Raw genomic sequence first — 18,910 nt, 5'->3', positions numbered from 1 at the left:
AAATTTTATCGATTGCAATAGCTCTAGATAATATTTAAAAAATAAGAATTAATCAAATCGTACTGAAATTAAGACGATTAAAACTCAATAACGTTTAATCTATATTATACATCATTAAGTAACTAAAACGTTGATATGATATAATTTTTAAAAGATAATCAATTGAACTGAACCACTGACACTTCTACCGTTAGATAATTTTACGATTTATTTGGCACGTGCTTAATGTGTAGTGATTAGAAATATATGAATTATATACATATATATTGTAAATGTAATAACAAATGTAATTGTGATACAAAAATAAGGAGATAACTTTATACTTGTTTTGCTAATACGTGTATTGTTTTTTCATGTTTTATCCATTAAAAAATAGATTATATAGGTATTACTTTTTTCAAATCAAAAGTAATGTTTATAGGATAGTTGTATTAGTAATGTAAATGTTTAAAATACCTATTTAGAGGGTAGAGGTGTAATTCACATGATGGGATTTAATGACTTTCTGGTGGTGCAATATTTATATGTCAAATATTGTTATGAAATGATATTCAGTGGATGTCCATTTAAATAGAACCCATAAGCAAGTTGTTTTCATTTTGTGGCTATAAAAGGGTAATTCTTTGCAATGTAAAAAGATATATAAAGAAAGATACGAATTATCTCATATTACATTACTCTCTGCATATTTCTTCTATTGCTATTTCTCCTCTTCCTTTCTTTATTTAATTATAATATTTTATTTCATAACACGTTATCAGCACGAAGCTTCATCAATTTGAGCTATTTTTAAGAAGATAACAAAAGGGGTAGAATTTTATTTTCTTAAAATGTCTAATATTTTTAAACTTGAATTTTTGCTTTTGACATATCTGAAAAAGGCTACTCATGATGGATACTAGATGCCGATATACATCTAGAATCGATGGGTCTGCAGACACCATCAAAGATGACGATACGGCATTTAGTCAAGACCATGCCAAAGCTATAATATTTCTCCGCCGCCATCTTGACGAGAGATTAAAATTAAAGTACTTAACATTAAAGGATCCCATTAAACTTTGAAACAATCTTAAAGAAAGATATGACCACCTGAAGTTGGTCATCCTTCCACATGCGCGTCATTATTGGTTAAATCTGAGATTAATGGATTATAAAAATATAACTGAATATAATTCTGTATTGTTTAGAATTATAGCTCAGTTAAATTTATGCGAGGAAGAAATCACTAAGCAAGATAAACTTGAAAAAACATACTCCACATTTTCACCCGCGAATATGCTCCTGCAACAGCAGTACCGCAAAAAGGATTTTAAAAAATATTCAGAATTACTTTCTCACCTTCTGATTGCTGAACGTCACAACGAACTGCTAATGAAAAATCATGATAGTCGGCCTATTGGTTCTTTGTCACTCCCTGAAGCGAATCAGGCAAATTATAACCAACGAGAAAGAGGTCATGGCCCTAGTCGTGGTTGTGGTCGTGGTCATGATCGAAGAAGAAATTATAATCATGATGCTCGGCTGACACCGAGAAATGATCAGCAGTATAAAAAAAGAGTGAAAAGTCAGAAATTTTATCAAAGAAAAATTCAGAAAGTATATATTATAAACGTGGAGGTATGGGGCACTGATCGCGGAATTGCCGATCATCAAAACGTCTGGTTCAGCTAAATCAGGCATCCTTGAAGAGGGCATAAAATAATCCAGAGATAAACTTTATCTCTGAATATAATATTGAGTCTATGCATCTAGATGTAGCTGGTTTCTTTAATTTCCAGAAGACAATATGAATATTAATAAGCCTAATAATATTTAAATAATTTCCTTTTTATTTGTGTATACTAAATGATATTTCTAGTCCATGTAAATAAATAAAATTTGTGTAATGAACTATTTTTAATTATAATATTTACCTTATTTCTTTTTTGCAGAAAAATATGGATATGCTCCAAATTTTATTTGGATCAATGATCAATCACGAGGATATTTGTGTAATTGATAGTAAAACAACTCATGCTATTTTTAAAGACGATAAATATTTTTCCAACTTGCTTAGAAGATAAGCAAATGTTACTACAATTTCTAGTAATTCAAAAATGATTGAAGGTTCTAGAAAAACTACTATATTTCTGCCTAAGGAAACAAAGATTGTTATAGACGATGCACTATTCTCTTCTAAATCTCCAAGAAACTTGTTAAGTTTTAAAGATATCTGAAGGATTGGATATCATGTTGAGACATTAAATGAAATGAATATTGAATACCTTGGTATAACCAAAAGTATCTCAAGCCAGAAATATATTTTGGAAAAATTAGTGCACTTTGTCGCCTGACCTATATTATGCAAAAATTAGTGCAATTGAAGCACATATGATCGTAAACCAAAAGTTTACTAATTTAAATAAATTTGTGTTATGGCATGATCGAATAGGTCATCCTAGATCAATAATGATGAGACGAATCCTTGAAAATTCAACTGGACATCCATTAAAGAACCATGAGATTCTTACAAATGATGAATTTCCATGTGCTGCTTGTTATCAAGGCAAATTAATTGCCACACCATCGATCATGAAGGTTGCCATCGAATCTCCTGAATTTTTAGAGCGAATACATGGATATATATGTGGACCTATTCATTTACCTAGTGGATTGTTTAGATATTTTATGGTCCATAATAGATGCATCGTCTAGATGATCTCATGCATGCCTCTTATGATCTCGCAACCTAGCGTTTGAGAAGTTGTTAGCACAAATAATAAGATTAAGGGCGCAATTCTCAAATTATCCAATTAAGGTCATTTACCTCGATAATGCTGGAGAATTTACATTCCAAACTTTTGATGATTAGTGTTTATCAGTTGGGATAAAAATTGAACATCATATGGCTTATATTCATACTCAAAATGGCCTTGCAGATTCATTTATTAAGCGCCTACAATTGATAGTCAGACCTCTACTAATGAAAATTAAATTGTCAATTACTGTTTTGAGTCATGCTATCTTACATGCGGCAACACTTGTACATCTCAGACCGACACATTATAATAAATACTCTCTGTCATAATTAGTATTTGGTCACGAGACAAATATAACCCATCTACGAAATTTTGATTATGCGGTATACGTTCCTGTAGCACCACCACAATGTACAAAGATGGGCCCTCAACGAAGGCTGGACATATATGTTGAGTTTGGCTCACCCTTCATAATTCGCTGCCTTGAACCGTTGACAGGAGACTTATTCACCGCTCGATTTGCAGATTATCGGTTTGATGAAACAACTTTTCTGCCATTAGGAGGAGAGAAAAAGGAACTCGCAAGAGAAATTGTGTGGAAAGTTTCATCACTATCTCATTTTGATCCATGTAACTGCACATGTGAGCAGGAGGTCCAGAAGATCACCCACTTACAGAAAATAGCAAATCAAATGCCAGATGCATTTACTGATTTAAAACGGATAACTAAGTCATATATCTCTGTGTCTATCCGAATTGATGTCCCAAAAGGACCATCTACTGGTATCATAGCTTCTCAATCCCAAACATATCTAAAGCGTGGTAGACCACTAGAAAATCCTAGAAAGAGAAGCGTGAGGAATAATAAAGATGATACTACACAAGAACATCTTGAAGAAGGTCAAGATTTGAGTAATCCTAATATTCTTGAAGAAATCAGTGAACCTGAGACTCAAGTGAATGAAGAACTTTCAACAAGTTCTACCGGTGGTGAGATAAATTTAGATCGATCAAAAATTACGGTGGATAATATTTTTGCATATAATGTTACATTTAACCTCATGCAAGATAGTGAAAGTCTTAAGCCTAAATCCATCGAAGAATGTTGACGTAGATGTGATTGGCCAAAATGGCAAAAGACAATTCAATCAGAATTAAACTCACTTGCTAAATGTGAGGTTTTTGGACATGTAGTCCAAACCCCTGAAGGTGTAAAATCAGTTGGCTATAAATGGGTTTTTGTGTGAAAACTAAATGAGAGAAATGAAATTATAAGATACAAGGCACGCCTTATTGCACAAGGATTCTCTCAAAGACCCGGGGTCAACTAAGAAGAAACATATTCACCTGTTATGGATGGAATAACTTTTCGATATCTCATCAGTTTAGCTGTACATAAAAATCTTGAAATACATCTAATGGATGTAGTTACAACTTACCTTTATGATTCACTTGATAATGAAATTTACATGAAAACTTCAGAAGGATTAAAATTGCCTTAAGCATGTACTAAGTTTCGGGAGATGTACTCAATTAAATTGAAAAGATCATTATATGGTGTGAAACAATTAGGGCGTATGTGGTATAATCATCTTAGTGAGTCATTGATAAATAAAGGTTATATAAATGATGTCATTTATCCACGTGTTTTTATTAAAAAAAGAAAATCAGAGTTTGTTATACTCGTTGTTTATGTTGATGACATAAATCTCATTGGAACTCCTGAAGAGGTCCAAAAGAAGATTGAATATTTTAAAAAAGAATTTGAAATGGAAGACCTTGAAAAGATAAAACTTTGTCTGGGTCTGCAAATTGAATATTTAGCAGATGGGGTCTTTGTCCACTAATCTGCCTACACTGAAAAAATCTTAAAAAGATTTTATATAGACAAAGCACATCCATTAAGTACTTTAATGGTTGTTCGATCACTTGAAGTGGATAAAGATCTGTTTCGACCTCCAGAAGAGAATGAAGAACTTCTTGATCCTGAAATACCATATCTCAGTGCTATTGATGCACTTATGTATCTTGCTAACGCAACCAGACTTGATATAATTTTTTTTGTTAATTTGCTGGCAAGGTATAGTTCATCCCCAATGCGAATGCATTTGAACGGTATCAAACATATTTTGCGATATCTAAAAGGTACTATTGATATAGGTTTGTTTTATATTAACAAATGTTGTGCAGACCTTATTGGTTATGCAGATGCAAGTTATTTATTAGACTCACATAGAGTTCGATCTCAAACAGGCTATCTATTTACATACGGATGAACTGTTGTATCATCGCGATCTACAAAGTAGTCTATTATTGCAACTTCTTCAAATCATGCTGAAATAACAACAATTCACGAAGCAAGTAGAGAATGTGTGTGGTTTAGATCGATGATACAGTTCATCAAAGAAAGATGCGGCTTGGAAAATGATGTTAAAGTACCCATAGTTATATTCGAAGACAATGCTGCGTATATATCTCAATTGAAAAGTGGCTTCATAAAAAGAGACAGAACGAAATATATTTCACCAAAATTATTCTTCACACATGATCTTCAGAAGAATGGTGATATTGATGTACAACAAGTTCGTTCAAGTGATAATCTTGCAGATTTATTCATAAAGACATTACCAACATCAGCTTTTGAGAAGCTAAGATATAAAATTATAATGCGTCATCTCCAAAATATCAAATTAAGTTTCATTATGAGAGTAAAATACGCGTCGTACTCTTTTTCCCTTAATCATGGTTTTGTCTCACTGAGTTTTCTTGGTAAGGTTTTTAATGAGGCAACATTCAAGGCGTATTGTCAGATGTGTGTACTTTTTTTTTTCACTAGGTTTTTTTCACTAATTTTTTCTAGTAAGGTTTTAACAAGCCACAATATCTATGATTGTTCAGGACATTTGTTCTTTCACTAGAATTTTTCTTTTGTACATGAACATCCAAAAGGAAATGTTATGAAATGATATGTAATGGATTTCCATTTAAGTAGGACCTACTAGGAAAGTTGTAGGCAAGTTGTTCTTATTTTATGGCTATAAAAGGACTATTCTTTGCAATGCAAAAAGATATATAAAGAAATATACGAATTCTCTCATATTATTTCTTCTACTGCTACTTCTCCTCTTTCTTTCTTTATTTAATTAGAATATTTTGTTTTATTACAAATATATGTTATTTGTATGATTAATATCTTATTAAACATGCACTAATATGTACACAACATATAATATAGATTGAGCTTATTGGTAAACATATAAAGTTGGCGTGATTTTTTATTTAGACACTTAAATTTAAAAATATTCTAATTAAAAGCTTAATACATTAAAAAAAATATCATATTAGACACAAAATACTAACATAATAAAAAAAAGTAGTTTTAACTTTTCTTAGGCGTGTTTAATAGATCTCAAATAAGAATCTATTTATTTATTCTCCTACAAAAAAAAAAATCTCTTTCATCAACATATAACATCAATAAAATAAATACAAAAAAAAAAGTCTAAGTGATCGTTTGATGTGAGTGATAAAAATAAATAGTTATGGGATAAAAAGATAATTCAGCGATAAAATTTTGATATTTTCTTTAGTTGTCAAGCTTGTAATAACTTTTTCCACCATTTATACTATAGTAATGGATAAGTTATCCCATATACATGATGGGATAACTTATTCCAAGATAACAATTCCATAATAATTAATTATTTAATAATTTGTTCCCAACCAAACGACACTTAAGTGTTGTCTTCTCTGGCTACTTGGCTGTTGCTCTTCTCTTTCTTTTTCTTTAAAAAAAAAGAAAAAAAAACACTTTATCTAAAAATGATTTGTGAGTTAAATATTTTTGTTTAAATAATATTTTCTTCATCTTTTGCCAGATCTAAAAATTATCATTACTAATTTGTTCATCAAAAAAAATAAAGATTCACCATTATCGGTTGTCACTACAAACACATTTTCTCTCTCATTCTTTTCTATCGAAACACATTTATCAATAATATATGTAAAAAAAAAAAGGAGAACAGTCCATTTGAAAAAAAGAAAGAAATTGGGTCTCATAATTTTTCTCGGTGAAACACCATTTTTTTCGATTTCTTTCTCTTTTTCCCTCCTTCTCCCTCTTCTACCGAAACACATTTATCTATAATTAGAACTATCAAATTTAAAAGAAAGAAGAAAAGTCCACTTGAAAAAAAGAATCAGATTTTGTTCTCATGACTTTTTCCGGCAAAACATCATATTATCAATAGAAAAAAGGTTCTTGTGGGTGGGAATGAGTTTTATAAAAAATAGTTTTTTCCATTTATTTTATTATTAAAATATTTTAAAAAAATAAGTTTAAACGTTTTTTCTTTTTTTCTTCATTTTATAATTAATTTTAAATATTTTTGAAATCCAAAATGCTAATTTTGCACTTTCTTAAATTTTTTGCTGATTGTAACAAAAAAGTTTTTTAAAATGAGACTTTTTGAATAGGTTGAGTATTCAATCGGAACAATTCAAAATTTAAGTGTCTAAGTGAAAAGTTGTACCAACTCTAGATGTCTTCCGATAAATTCTAGCTATAAAATATATATAGAAACGTGACGTGTTTACGCATTTTATGTATGTTTTATTGTGATATAAACAATAAAACTATGTAATTTTGTGCATATTTTTATCGTGATCATATGTATATGTTGTTAGAAAACATTTGTTTTTTTTTAAAAAACCAATTCTTCAATTGAAGCATATAATTAGGGGACTAACTTTATATCAATATGAAAAGTTACATTTTACGATCTCCCCCTTTTTTTTTTTAAGAAAGAAGTATAAGACTGCGAAGAAGAAAGTGAGGTAACAGTTACAACAACTAAATCGATAATGTTTCAATATTAGTATGAAGAATTAAAGATTAAAGATGTGGAGAAGAAATTGTATAATTTCATTAAAATGAAATAAAGAAAAGCTCGTGATCTAGACTAAGTGAGATGCATTAAGGATGAGGATAACTGAATATTGGTGGAAGAGACATACATTAAATGAAGATGACAAGTATACATTTATAAACTCTTGAATGTAGAAGGGGCATGAATATTATGGTGCGTGATATAGGACACTTTGAAAGCAATTGATATTTTAAATATTGTAGGTGTATAGAGTTTGGGAGTTCTAGGGGATGATTCGTAAGATGAGAGGGGGAAAGGCGATCGGTCAAAATAAGATTTATGTGGATGTTTGAAAAAGCACGGACAAAATAGGTATTAAGTGGTTAACTGAATTGCTTAATGTCACTTTTAGGACGTCTAAAATGTCCTAAAAATAAAGTTAGAGTATCATGATCATGTTATACAAGAACAAGGGTGCTATTCAAAATTGCAATAACTATGTGGATATTAAATTACAAAGTCACACTATAAAAGTTTGAGAAATGTGACAAAGATGTAGATAATGAGGGATGTGTCTAATTTTTTAAAACCAATTTGATTTTATGCCGAGGTGGTCAACTACAAAAGTTATTCATTATCTAAGGAGATTGTTAGAGCAGTATAGAGTAGAAAGGGAGATTTACATATGATGTTCACTAACTTGAAAAAGACATGTGACAAAGTCCACAAAGATATTTTATGAAAATACTCTAGAGTCTAGAGGTGTACATGTGACATATATTAAAATGATTAATGGTGTGTACGATGGAGTTAAAATTCGAGTGCGAATAGTGAGAAGAGACTTGAAACACTTTTTTGTCAAAGTTGGTTGGATTGCGCTAGGAATTAGCTCCCAGCCTATTTTTATATGCCTAAGTGATGTATGAATCGACACATCATATCCAAAGAGAAGTATCACGATGTATGTTATTGTTGATGACATAGTATTGATTGATGAGACTCGCGACAATTGTAATGATAGGCTGGAGGTTTGGAATCGGATCTCAAAGTGTAAAAGGTTTTAGGTTGGCTGAAATGCAAGTTTAGTGACACATTACATGAGGTGAATGTGAAAGTGAAGATTGATACATAAGTTATCCCGAAAGAAAAAGCTTCAACTATCTTGGGTTAATAATCCAAGAAGATGGAGAGAGTGATGATGATGTTGTCACACATTGGATTAGAGTGAATGATTGAAATGAAGGCTCACATTTGGGGCATTCTATGGGATAAGAATATGTCATTAGACTCAAAGGTAAGTCAACTATGTAATATGAAACACAATGTTGGCTAGTAAATAATTCACATGTTCAAAAAATGAATACAACAGATGTGAGGATGCTCACATGAATTCGTGGTCACATTAAGAGAGATAACGTTAGAGACAATTCTCTAAAGAGCAAGGTGAGAATGTTCTCAATGAATGACAAAATACTAAAAGCGGAGGTGAAATTGTCTGAATTTATAAAAAAAAAAGTAGTATAAATGCCCCAATGGGGAATGTGCGGGAATTTATAGTAACATGTCCAAGAAGAGTAAGAGGTAGAGGTAGACAGAGAAAGAATTAGGGAGAGATTATTATACACGACATGACATGTTTTTCAACTCACCAGGAACATAACTCTAGATATAAATGTATTGAGGTTGAGGATTAAGATAGATGATTAGTATATGATCAAGTGATTTCTCTCTTTCCTATGAGAGAAAATGATTTTAGCTTAGAGCACCATGCTCCCTCGTCTATTTATCAATATCAACATTTTTATTATTTTCTCATTCTTCAATTATATTACTATTATTTTTTTTTTTACCTTTTTCTGTTGTCAAGTTTTTTTTTTAATGATAGTTTTACCAATGCTTTTATTTTTGTATTTGTCTATTCTATTTTTGAAAATATTTTTCTCGAGCCGATGCTTTATTAAAAATAATATTTCTACCTCACAAGGTAGCGATAAAGTTTGCATACACTTTTCTTTCTCAAGCCTTTCTTTTAAGATTACCATGAATATATTATTGATGTATAACTAAATTTCAACAAATAAATAAATAAATTAAACTGCACATCAAATAACTTTCCCTCCGATCAAAATTTGTATTGATATTTGAAAGACTTAGAGTGCGTTAGGCCATGAAAACTAAAAAAAATTACTTTATTTAAAATTTCAAGATTGAAGTTATGCTTGATCAAATTTTTTGAATTAAATATTTAAATTTTGAATGCATTTTTTTTAATAAAGTTGAAATATAATTTAAATGAGGTTACTTTGTATAAACAACAAATTTAAGTTAATTTTTTTTATAGATGTGAAAAGATTGAAAATATAATTATGGATATAATTTCAATTTATATTTGAAATTTTTATAGCAAAACGCTAATCTTTAAATACTAATATAAATTTAAAAATTTAAAATAAAAGTATCCTTATATCCAATCCATATAACGACAAAAACAGTACAGCACAGTATTTGAGTATTTCAGTCGTCAAGGATTTGGTCATTTTACTTTTCAGTCCTCTTCAAAACCCCTTTCTTTCCCCAAAAACCCCTCTTACTCTCGAACCCCCCCCAAATCCAGAGACGAACCGCTGCTCTAAAGGTACTACATTTTATTCTTACTGTGCTCCGTCTTCCCCCCCATCATCCAATATCCATTCCCGATTCAAACTTTCTTTGACCTCCATTTTAACTCTTTCTTACTCTAGGGTTTCCATCTTCATCATCTGTTTCGTCGATTTCATTTTCGTTTTAGGGTTTTGAGTAAAGCGGGAGGAGTTGTAGAACCGAATCGTACCGACATGGAGACTTCGGCTGCGGCTGGTGTCGCCGCCGCCGCCGCCGCTGCACGCGGTGTTGCTCTTCCTGTATCATCGTCTCAGGCTGCTCGCAAAGAGTGGCGTGCTGTCTCCGAGCAATCGGTTCGGAATTCCAGTAGTGAGGTAACTTATCGATGATGCGAATTCCTTCTCGCATTGCTTTTGTTTCTGATCCAGACGGATGTGTTTTCATTGTCATTTTCGTTTTACACCTTTTTGTCGATGTATCAAATGTAGGAAACGGAACGGTCCGGATTAGGTCAATCGGATGAGAGACTGATATATGAGGTAATGATTTTAAATTAAGAGAAAACGTTAAGATAAGCTTAGGAAAACGAGAAGAAGTATTTGCATTACTATTTGTAACCTGCTTGCGAGTATAACGAAGATGATTTGATTTTGACAAAGGTGCAGCAAGGGAGAGAGCCGGTTGATGTGGACTTCTGTTCAATCACTATTGATGGAAGTTCAAACAATGATATTCTGCAACAGAGACTACTTAGCGTGGTAAAACAAAAGGAAGAGTTGCATCAAATGGAGGTTGAACTACGAGCTCAGCTCATTGCAAGATCAGAGATTATGGAAATCCGGAATAGTTTTGATGCTCAGATAAAAGAACATGCCACTGCCAATGTTAAGCTTCAGGTTCTATAGTCTTCGACAAATATTTTGACTACTGCTTAGGACATTAATGGGTTTACTGATCAAGTTGTTGGTTTAATGCTTCTTAAGGACCAAATACATGAAAGGGACCAGAGGAATTATGAGTTGGAGAGGAGGATGGAAGAGAAAGAAAGGGAACTCAATGCAATTAGACTGGACCATGAAGCGGTTGTTTGATAGTTCTAACTCTTATATATTTTATTTCTTGATTCCTTTGGAGTGTAGTTGATGTTCTATTGAATCTAATCCTTTTCATTGCTTTACCAGGCATGGGCAAAAGAGGATCTCCTTAGAGAACAGAGTAAAGAACTACAAACTTACAGGTTGCTTTTTTTGTGCAAATGAGGAGCAACTTCTACTTTTTCGTATTGATGTTTTCTTACATTTGTAGTACTCAAGTTATATCTTCTCTTGTTCTGTCTAGCTCAATGATTGAAGTTTAGAAATGATTTTTACATCTATCCTCCAAATTTGGCATGATATTGTAAAATCAATCTCATAATCCAAACAAGACTTGTCATTTTTTAGGAGAGAGAGGGACAACTCTGAAGCAGAAAGAGCTCAGCATATGAAACAAATTCACGACCTCCAAGAGCATATTCAAGAAAAGGAGCGTCAGTTCATTGAACTGCAGGAACAGGTACATTTTTCTCTTTTAGATTAGGGATGATGAAGATTATCTTCTTTTCCTTCTGATTCTTTACTTTTTAAATTTGTAACTAAGACTTGTGTTTATTTTTTGATGTTATTAATAGAGTTTCATCTTTGTGCCTCATTGTGTGTCTGTCTCTGTTGTTTTTGTGAATATTATACATGGTTTGTGAAATGTAACATAAACTCTGGTGTAGTTATGTTCACTTGACCAAACATGGTGGTTTAACTGGGATTATATATAATCAAACTAGGTTCAGGCAAGTAAAGTGTAGTATTAAGTTGAAGTTCACACAATAAATCATAGATATGCATCATTTTGGTGCAATTTATCAATGCAAGCCTCACTTATAAAAAACCCAACAAATCATAGAATATAACGTTAACTTGAATAAACTAGCTAAGGTCTTCAGGAGATTTGTGTGATGAGTAATACAGTTCCATAAACATTAATGGGTTGCCTTTTTTTGCAAATTCTTTTTAAATTTTTTGCGAACATATGTTGGCTCAAGAACTAGCTAAAATGTGAAGTTGTTTTTTTCCCCAATAAATTGAAGAAACAATTTAACCTTGAAATACTTGTTTTTCTAGTTCTTCTTCAACTTTGATTGAAGTTCTTTTTTCATGTTCAATATTTTTCCAAACATATTTTCATTTTCAAAAATGAAGAACTGTTTTTTTAGAACTTTGGAATTTCTTTTCCACAGTTTTCCAACCAAACTTGACCCAATATTCTTTTGGCTGTACTAGCAAAGGTTTCATCCAAAAGGGACATTAAAAATAAGGAATTTCAAGGTAGTTAATATTACTAGAAATTAATCATGACGCCATGAAAGAATGATTTTGACTTTGGGAGATTAGGCATCCTGAAATTCTTGTTATTTTAAAACCATCATCAACAAACATAAAGTTCGGTCGACCTTTTAAACTTCATCTTATTGGTTTTACTCAAGTGTAATCTCTTGTAGTTTAAGTTCTCTTCATGGAGTTTTTATTTTGTTTCTCATAAATTGATCAAGTACCAACCAGTTTCAACTTCTTACAAGTTCAAACTTGCAGCTTCTTAAATTTGTGCTAGGTCAGGGGATCGACAACCTCTCTTCACCTCTATATTACTTGAATGTTTAGTCCACTTGCTAGGGTAGACTATGTGTAGAACTTTGTTAATGCTTTGCAAACTTTTTTTGGGTGTTTCATTTGTGAAATGATTTACTCAAAAATACTGGAGCTATTCTGTTCCATTTTTAATCAGTTGGAGCCTTTTCATTTGTTGTAGCGTAAGAAGACCATGGTTATAATGTCATTTTTGACCTCTTTAAGTTGTATGTCATTTTCTGACTAGTTGTTGCCACCGTTATTTTTCAGAATAGGATAGCTCAGGAAACAATCCTGTTCAAAGATGAACAAATAAGGGAGGCCCAGGCTTGGATGACTCGTGTTCAGGAATTCGATGCTGTGCAGCAAGGTGAATTACGGGAGCGCACAGAACAATATAACCAGCTTTGGCTTGCCTACCAACGACAGGTGCTTCAGCGATGGATGATTCATCCACTTTAGTTGATTCACTTGCTCTAATATCCTTGATTATATGGTTTTAATATGACTTATTATGCTCCTAATTGGAGTGATTTAAGTGCTGAATATATTGCAGTTACTTCTGCTGACAAGATTTCTTTTATTTTTTTCCCATTAGTTTGGTGAGATGGAGCGCTTGCATATGCACATGCAACAGCTCCAACTTGAATTGGCTGAGGCAAGGGGTGGAACTTACTCTGATGGTTCACAAGTATCCAATCTGAATTCTAAAGATGCTAGTCATCTTGGGCAGAGCAATGGAAGCCAACTTAATGCTAGTGGAAGCAGTACACCTGGTGAAAGTTCTATAGGCCTACAAAATGGAACTGTTGAAAATATTCCATCTTTTGCTTCAACTGGGAATGTGTCGACTCAGGTACAAATCATCATTCTGTTCACATTATTCTTTTGACCAGAGCTGCATTTTCTAGAACTATGTTGGTTATATCAATGTTATAGGCACTGTTAATAAGTGGTCGGTAAGGACTTGATGATTTGCTGTAGAAGTATTATCCAAGGGCCTTGTGTGTGTGTGTTTTCTTTGTCATATATGGTCATAATAGTCTGAAATTGGAAAATGGGTGCTTATTCTCATCTTTGGTCGTATTATATTGTATTTGAATTAACACTGAGCGTGGTCAAATATTATGCTGTAGTTATTTATGAGTTTACAATAATGCAACAACTTATGAGTTACAGCTGCGTTTGGTTCCATCATTTCTTTTGCTGTGTGAGCATATAGGATTTTTGTATCTTCTGTGTAAAATTCCACCCAAGGATGCCATATCTAATTTAACTTGTTGAACCGAATTTCAAAGTCCTCATTCTCGTTAAACTTGTAGTTTTATCAATAGCTTAAGTTTGATTGCTTTTTTGATAATTGAACCATGAATTATGCATTGAAAAGAAAAAGCATGAGCTATGCCTAGTATGTAGGTTCCTTAGCTTCTATTGGTCAATGGATACTCATGAGAGGTGTAACCTTGTGTATCGATTCTTGCTTAATTAGCTTCAGAAAAGAGAGCAAATCGTTATCAACGTTGTGCGTGATCTTAATATAGCTTTTTTCCTCGAATTTTGCCAAGGGTTTGTGTTTAAACAAAAACAATGTAACACATTATTTGGATGTTATCTGGAGCCTGCTGCTGACTAGGGATGTGATGACGTTAAATGACTAAGAATTAACCTAATCCCACCTCCACACCCTATAAAGAAAAAAAAATAGAAGGAAAATACATCGTTCTACGTCTCCTTTGCTTTTCCTTGCTTCTATGCTCACAACATTTAATATTCTCTTTCTTGGGTTCCACCAGTCGGATCATGTACATGGTATGCCAGTTGCTCCTTCATCCTTGCTTGGGATGACAACCTACCTTCCACCTGGACAAATTGCCGCTCTGCATCCATATGTAATGCATCAACAGGGAATTCCTCCTCCTTTACCATCACATGTTCCTCAATCTCATGTCGGGCATTTTCACTCAGTACCAGCAGTATCGTCTCTTCAGCATTGGCCAAACCAACAGGTAAAGTAGAGAATCTCGGTCTAGTTCTCCTTGTTACTTTTGCTTTCACTGTGAAGTTAAATTGTTAATCCTATTGGTTTCAAGGCTGCACCAGAGGGTTCACAGATCTCTAGTCACAATCAGTACTCTTTGCAACCCCAGTCAACCTTGCCAAGATCAGATTCTCAGTATGATCATGAAGCAACTGTCAATGGACAAACTCTTCTCAATGTGAACCAAGGAATTGAAACTCAGGATCCAGTGGTTCCAGCTTCAAGTGAAGACGGACAGGTTGAGCACCCGACATCTATTGTTTGCAGTTACCTGTATTTTTCTCCTGTTTAGTATGCCTAATTTCTTGATCCACCATAATTTTGTAGGAACTTCAAGCTATGGATAAAAATTACCTCTCGGGTGTACAGACACATCAGACTTTGCATCAGATTTCTTCGCAATTCAATGGTGCTTTAAGATTGGATTCTCATGAACATAACAATGAGACAGAGGTACTCCTCTGAAAAGGAAGCCATTCCAATTATCTTTGCTTGCTACTTGTGTTTGTGTTGTTTGTGTTTGGTGGAAGGGTTTTGGGTGGTGGTGTTTAAACGGTGCTAATAAGCAGAATCATGTTGCACTCATTGCTAATGCTGCAGGTGAACACTGTCAACTCTTCAGCTAATTACATGCTGGAGTCTCAAGGGTTAAGAATGGGAGAGTTTAGTTCGAATGCTGATAAATCGTCTGCCGAAGTTCCAAATAATGTGCATAATTCAACTGAGTCGGTGACAGATACCGTGTCAGGCGTTGTTTTGACAGAAACATATGTTGCTGGAGGACAGAAGAATGCATACGCAGTTGGTAAATCAGCAGAGGTTAATCTCCTGGACGAAAAGGCATTACTGGCTTGCATAGTCCGTACAATTCCTCCTGGTTCTGGTGGTAGAATCAGGATTAGTTCTACGGTTAGTAATGCTAATTAGTGTGAAAGCTGTTTTTGGATTCTGTCACTTCCTTCTTCTAGTCCATATTCGTTTTTTGTTTGTTTTTGTCTACTTATGATTTCAGTTCCTAATGCATGGCGTGATGTGCAGCTTCCTAATAGACTTGGTAAAATGCTTGCCCCCTTGCACTGGCATGACTACAAAAAGAAGTATGGAAAACTTGATGAATTTGTGGCAAACCATCCTGAAGTATGTACATCTTTATGTCTTGTTTAGTGGATCTGTAATGAACTGGTGCTTTATCAGTAACTAATTTAATCTTTCTACCTTTTTAGTTATTTGTAATTGATGGAGACTTCATTCAACTTCGAGGAGGTGCTCAAGAAATTATAGCAGCCACAGCTGCAGCTGCTAAAGTGGCTGCTGCAGCTGCAGCGCCTTCGTCATTCTCCTCTCTTTTGCCTCCTATTGCAGTCACCCCTATGCCACAAAATCACCGTTTGAAGAGGTTACCATCAGTTGAACCAACATCTGAGAAGGCAGTTTTCAAAGACTATGCTGTCGTCAGACCTGCAAATTCTAGTGACAACCTTCAAAGTCAGATTTCTAATGGTGCCTCTTTCAACATTACTGGGGGCATCTCAAATGTAAAAATTTTGACAAAGCCGAGAGACCAGATGGAGCTAAATGCATCTGAATCTAGGGCTGCCTCATCCGTACAATTGAGCCTCGGAAATGGAGCTACTGCTGACAAAAATGACATGGGTAGTTCACAAAACAAGGTTTCATCTCATGGGAGACCTGGTACAAATTTAGTGGGTAGACAGGGCAGGTATCTATTATCATCATGTTTTGAACTTCGAAGAGCTGTTGTTTTGTTTCCAGTGCCACCATTAGGAGAATCTCATACCAAATGTTTTTTTATTTTTTCAGGAATGCTGGGATTTCATCAGGCTCTAGAAGATAGTAAGTGTTAATGAAAATTTTGGATAATGGGTGTGTTCGATATGAGGGAATGTTTTCCAATTTTCCCATGTTCGGTTGGTCAAATATTTTCTCTAGGAAAACAAGCTCCTTAAAAATGAGAAAAAATGAGCTCCCTAATGAACGTAGGGAAAACAAGCTCTACTAGTCTTTCCACATTGATTGTGTCCTCCCCACTCTCCAACACACCTCATATTCAACCCCCACCTTCCATAGCCCTCATCCCCACCATCCAACACCCACCTCCCATAGTATTTGTCTATATATTATATACAAATGCTTTTAGGATAATAGTTTTTGCTTACCCACCGAACACAAGAAAACAAGTAGGAAAGTTACTTATTTTCTAGAAAATATTTTTCAAGAAAACATTTTCCTTCGTAGTGAACACACCCAATGTTTTACTTGTGTTCTTTTTAGTTCTATCAGCTGTGGCCTGCTCAACTGTTGCAAGTTTATGTTGTTGCTGACAAACCTGCCATCCTTTTTTAATACTTCGCTTTCCTTTTAGATTTGGGGCGAGGGAGGGTTTACTTACGAATTTTCATCCTACGTAGTAGAAATCTGTCTGCACAATTGACTTGGAAATTTTGGATGGTGCTGAAAGCCAGCTTATTCTTGCATTGGTTCGTTCAGTTTATTTGGTGATTAACAAGTCATGTTTGGGCATGGCAGGGCAGATATTGGATGCAGACGAGTATGGCAGGACATAATATTGGATGCTGATTGGTGTGGAAGGACAGATTTTGGATGCTGATAGGTAGGTGTGGCAGGACAGATATTGGATGCTGATGGATATGGCTGATCATTTACATTTGAAATTATCCAGAGGGATAAATTATATTTAATTCAAATTGGAATGTACTGTAATGTTCCCTTTCTCATATCAAGTGGAAACAATTGTTCATCTAAGTATGGCATCCTCCATTTTGCTGGGAATCTAGCTTTGATTTGCAAATTGCTTCTTGTCGAAATTTAACGTTTGGAAAAATGTGATGATCTGCATGATCGAGGTTAATTGCAGGATCTGGCTGGGGGTGTAAAAAAAAAGACAGGTTGGGCTATTTTTGGGTTGATTAAAACGGATTGAATTGACAATGAGTTGTTTCAGTGGCAACGTTATGTCTGAAAGTTTCATGGTTGCTATATGCAGCCCTTTTATGTGGATCATTATTATCGTCAGAGCAATAGTTTTTTAAATGAGTCATTTTTTTTGTTTGAAAATGCTATGTTTTTTCTGTTAAATATTATTACTAGTCCCAATTGATTCAACAATTGGATTATTTGAGTTATTGGGTTCTTTATTAGTTTAGGATTTACTTATTTTTAAGGGAAAATTGCACAACTTGGATTCATTAAGCAAAGTATTTATTCAAATTGCACCTAATCCAAATAGGGGCGGAGCCACATGGTGGTTAGGGAGTTCATTCGAATCTCCTTCAGCGAAAAATTATACTATTTATACATGGTTAAAATAATTTTTAATGTATAAATAATAGATGTCGGACTCTCTTTGGTTAGTTCGTTTGTCTATTTCTTCAGATTTTGAATTTTCTTATTGAAAATTCTGGCTCTGACACTGAATCCAAACTATTTACTCGAGTTGAACCTACGGCCCAAATTACCCGCCTGCTTCCTTGTTCTATTCAGTGAATCACAGCTTTTTCATTCTTGATAACATCAGAGTATATACTCTGATGATATTTATATTTATAGTCTGATAATATTTATATATTTTGATGGTATTTGTATACTTTAATTGTATCAATCAGTAATTGAATAGTCTTTTCAAACATTGCATGTTATATATATACTCTAATGGTATTAAGGAGTTACTGAGTAGTGTTCTCTACTTCTCTTTGATACCATCATAGTACGTATATACTCCGATGTTATCAAACAGTGAACGTAAATTAACAGTTAAAAATAGGGTGGGATATGAAAGTAAGGAGATAGTTATTTATAAATAGTTTTCTCTTTTTGAGGTTTAAGTGTTCTTTTCCCGTGTTTCTTTCTTTTTTGGTCCAGGCAATAGAATTATGGTGGTATGCATTTAAACGGTTCCAACGTTTCTTTACATCCTTTCTTTTCTTTATTTCATAACTTTATCTAAAACTTCAAAAAAATAGA

General features: G+C 33.6%; 1 protein-coding gene across 3 annotated transcripts; it reads left to right on the top strand.

The window, feature by feature from the left end:
• Positions 1–10,148: 10,148 nt before the first annotated feature.
• Positions 10,149–17,719, top strand: LOC129894149 (uncharacterized). Of its 3 annotated transcripts, none has more exons than XM_055969689.1 (17): positions 10,149–10,244; positions 10,398–10,584; positions 10,699–10,749; positions 10,870–11,106; positions 11,194–11,292; positions 11,392–11,447; positions 11,653–11,764; positions 13,141–13,299; positions 13,469–13,726; positions 14,664–14,876; positions 14,961–15,146; positions 15,236–15,361; positions 15,509–15,817; positions 15,947–16,045; positions 16,132–16,628; positions 16,730–16,762; positions 17,456–17,719. In XM_055969689.1, coding segments are annotated over exons 2-17 (2,577 nt in total). In that variant the 5' UTR covers positions 10,149–10,244; positions 10,398–10,443; the 3' UTR covers positions 17,457–17,719. The 3 variants fall into 3 exon arrangements, with proteins under 3 accessions (XP_055825664.1, XP_055825666.1, XP_055825665.1); XM_055969690.1 differs by having other exon boundaries at positions 10,191–10,244; positions 10,351–10,584; XM_055969691.1 differs by having other exon boundaries at positions 10,179–10,584; positions 10,876–11,106.
• Positions 17,720–18,910: the final 1,191 nt, after the last annotated feature.

The sequence above is a fragment of the Solanum dulcamara genome, chromosome 7 (genome assembly GCF_947179165.1).
Source record: "Solanum dulcamara chromosome 7, daSolDulc1.2, whole genome shotgun sequence".
NCBI classification, from domain to species: domain Eukaryota; kingdom Viridiplantae; phylum Streptophyta; class Magnoliopsida; order Solanales; family Solanaceae; genus Solanum; species Solanum dulcamara.
The sequence above is the reverse complement of the archived record's forward strand: the minus strand, read 5'-3'. Positions and strand labels throughout refer to the sequence as shown.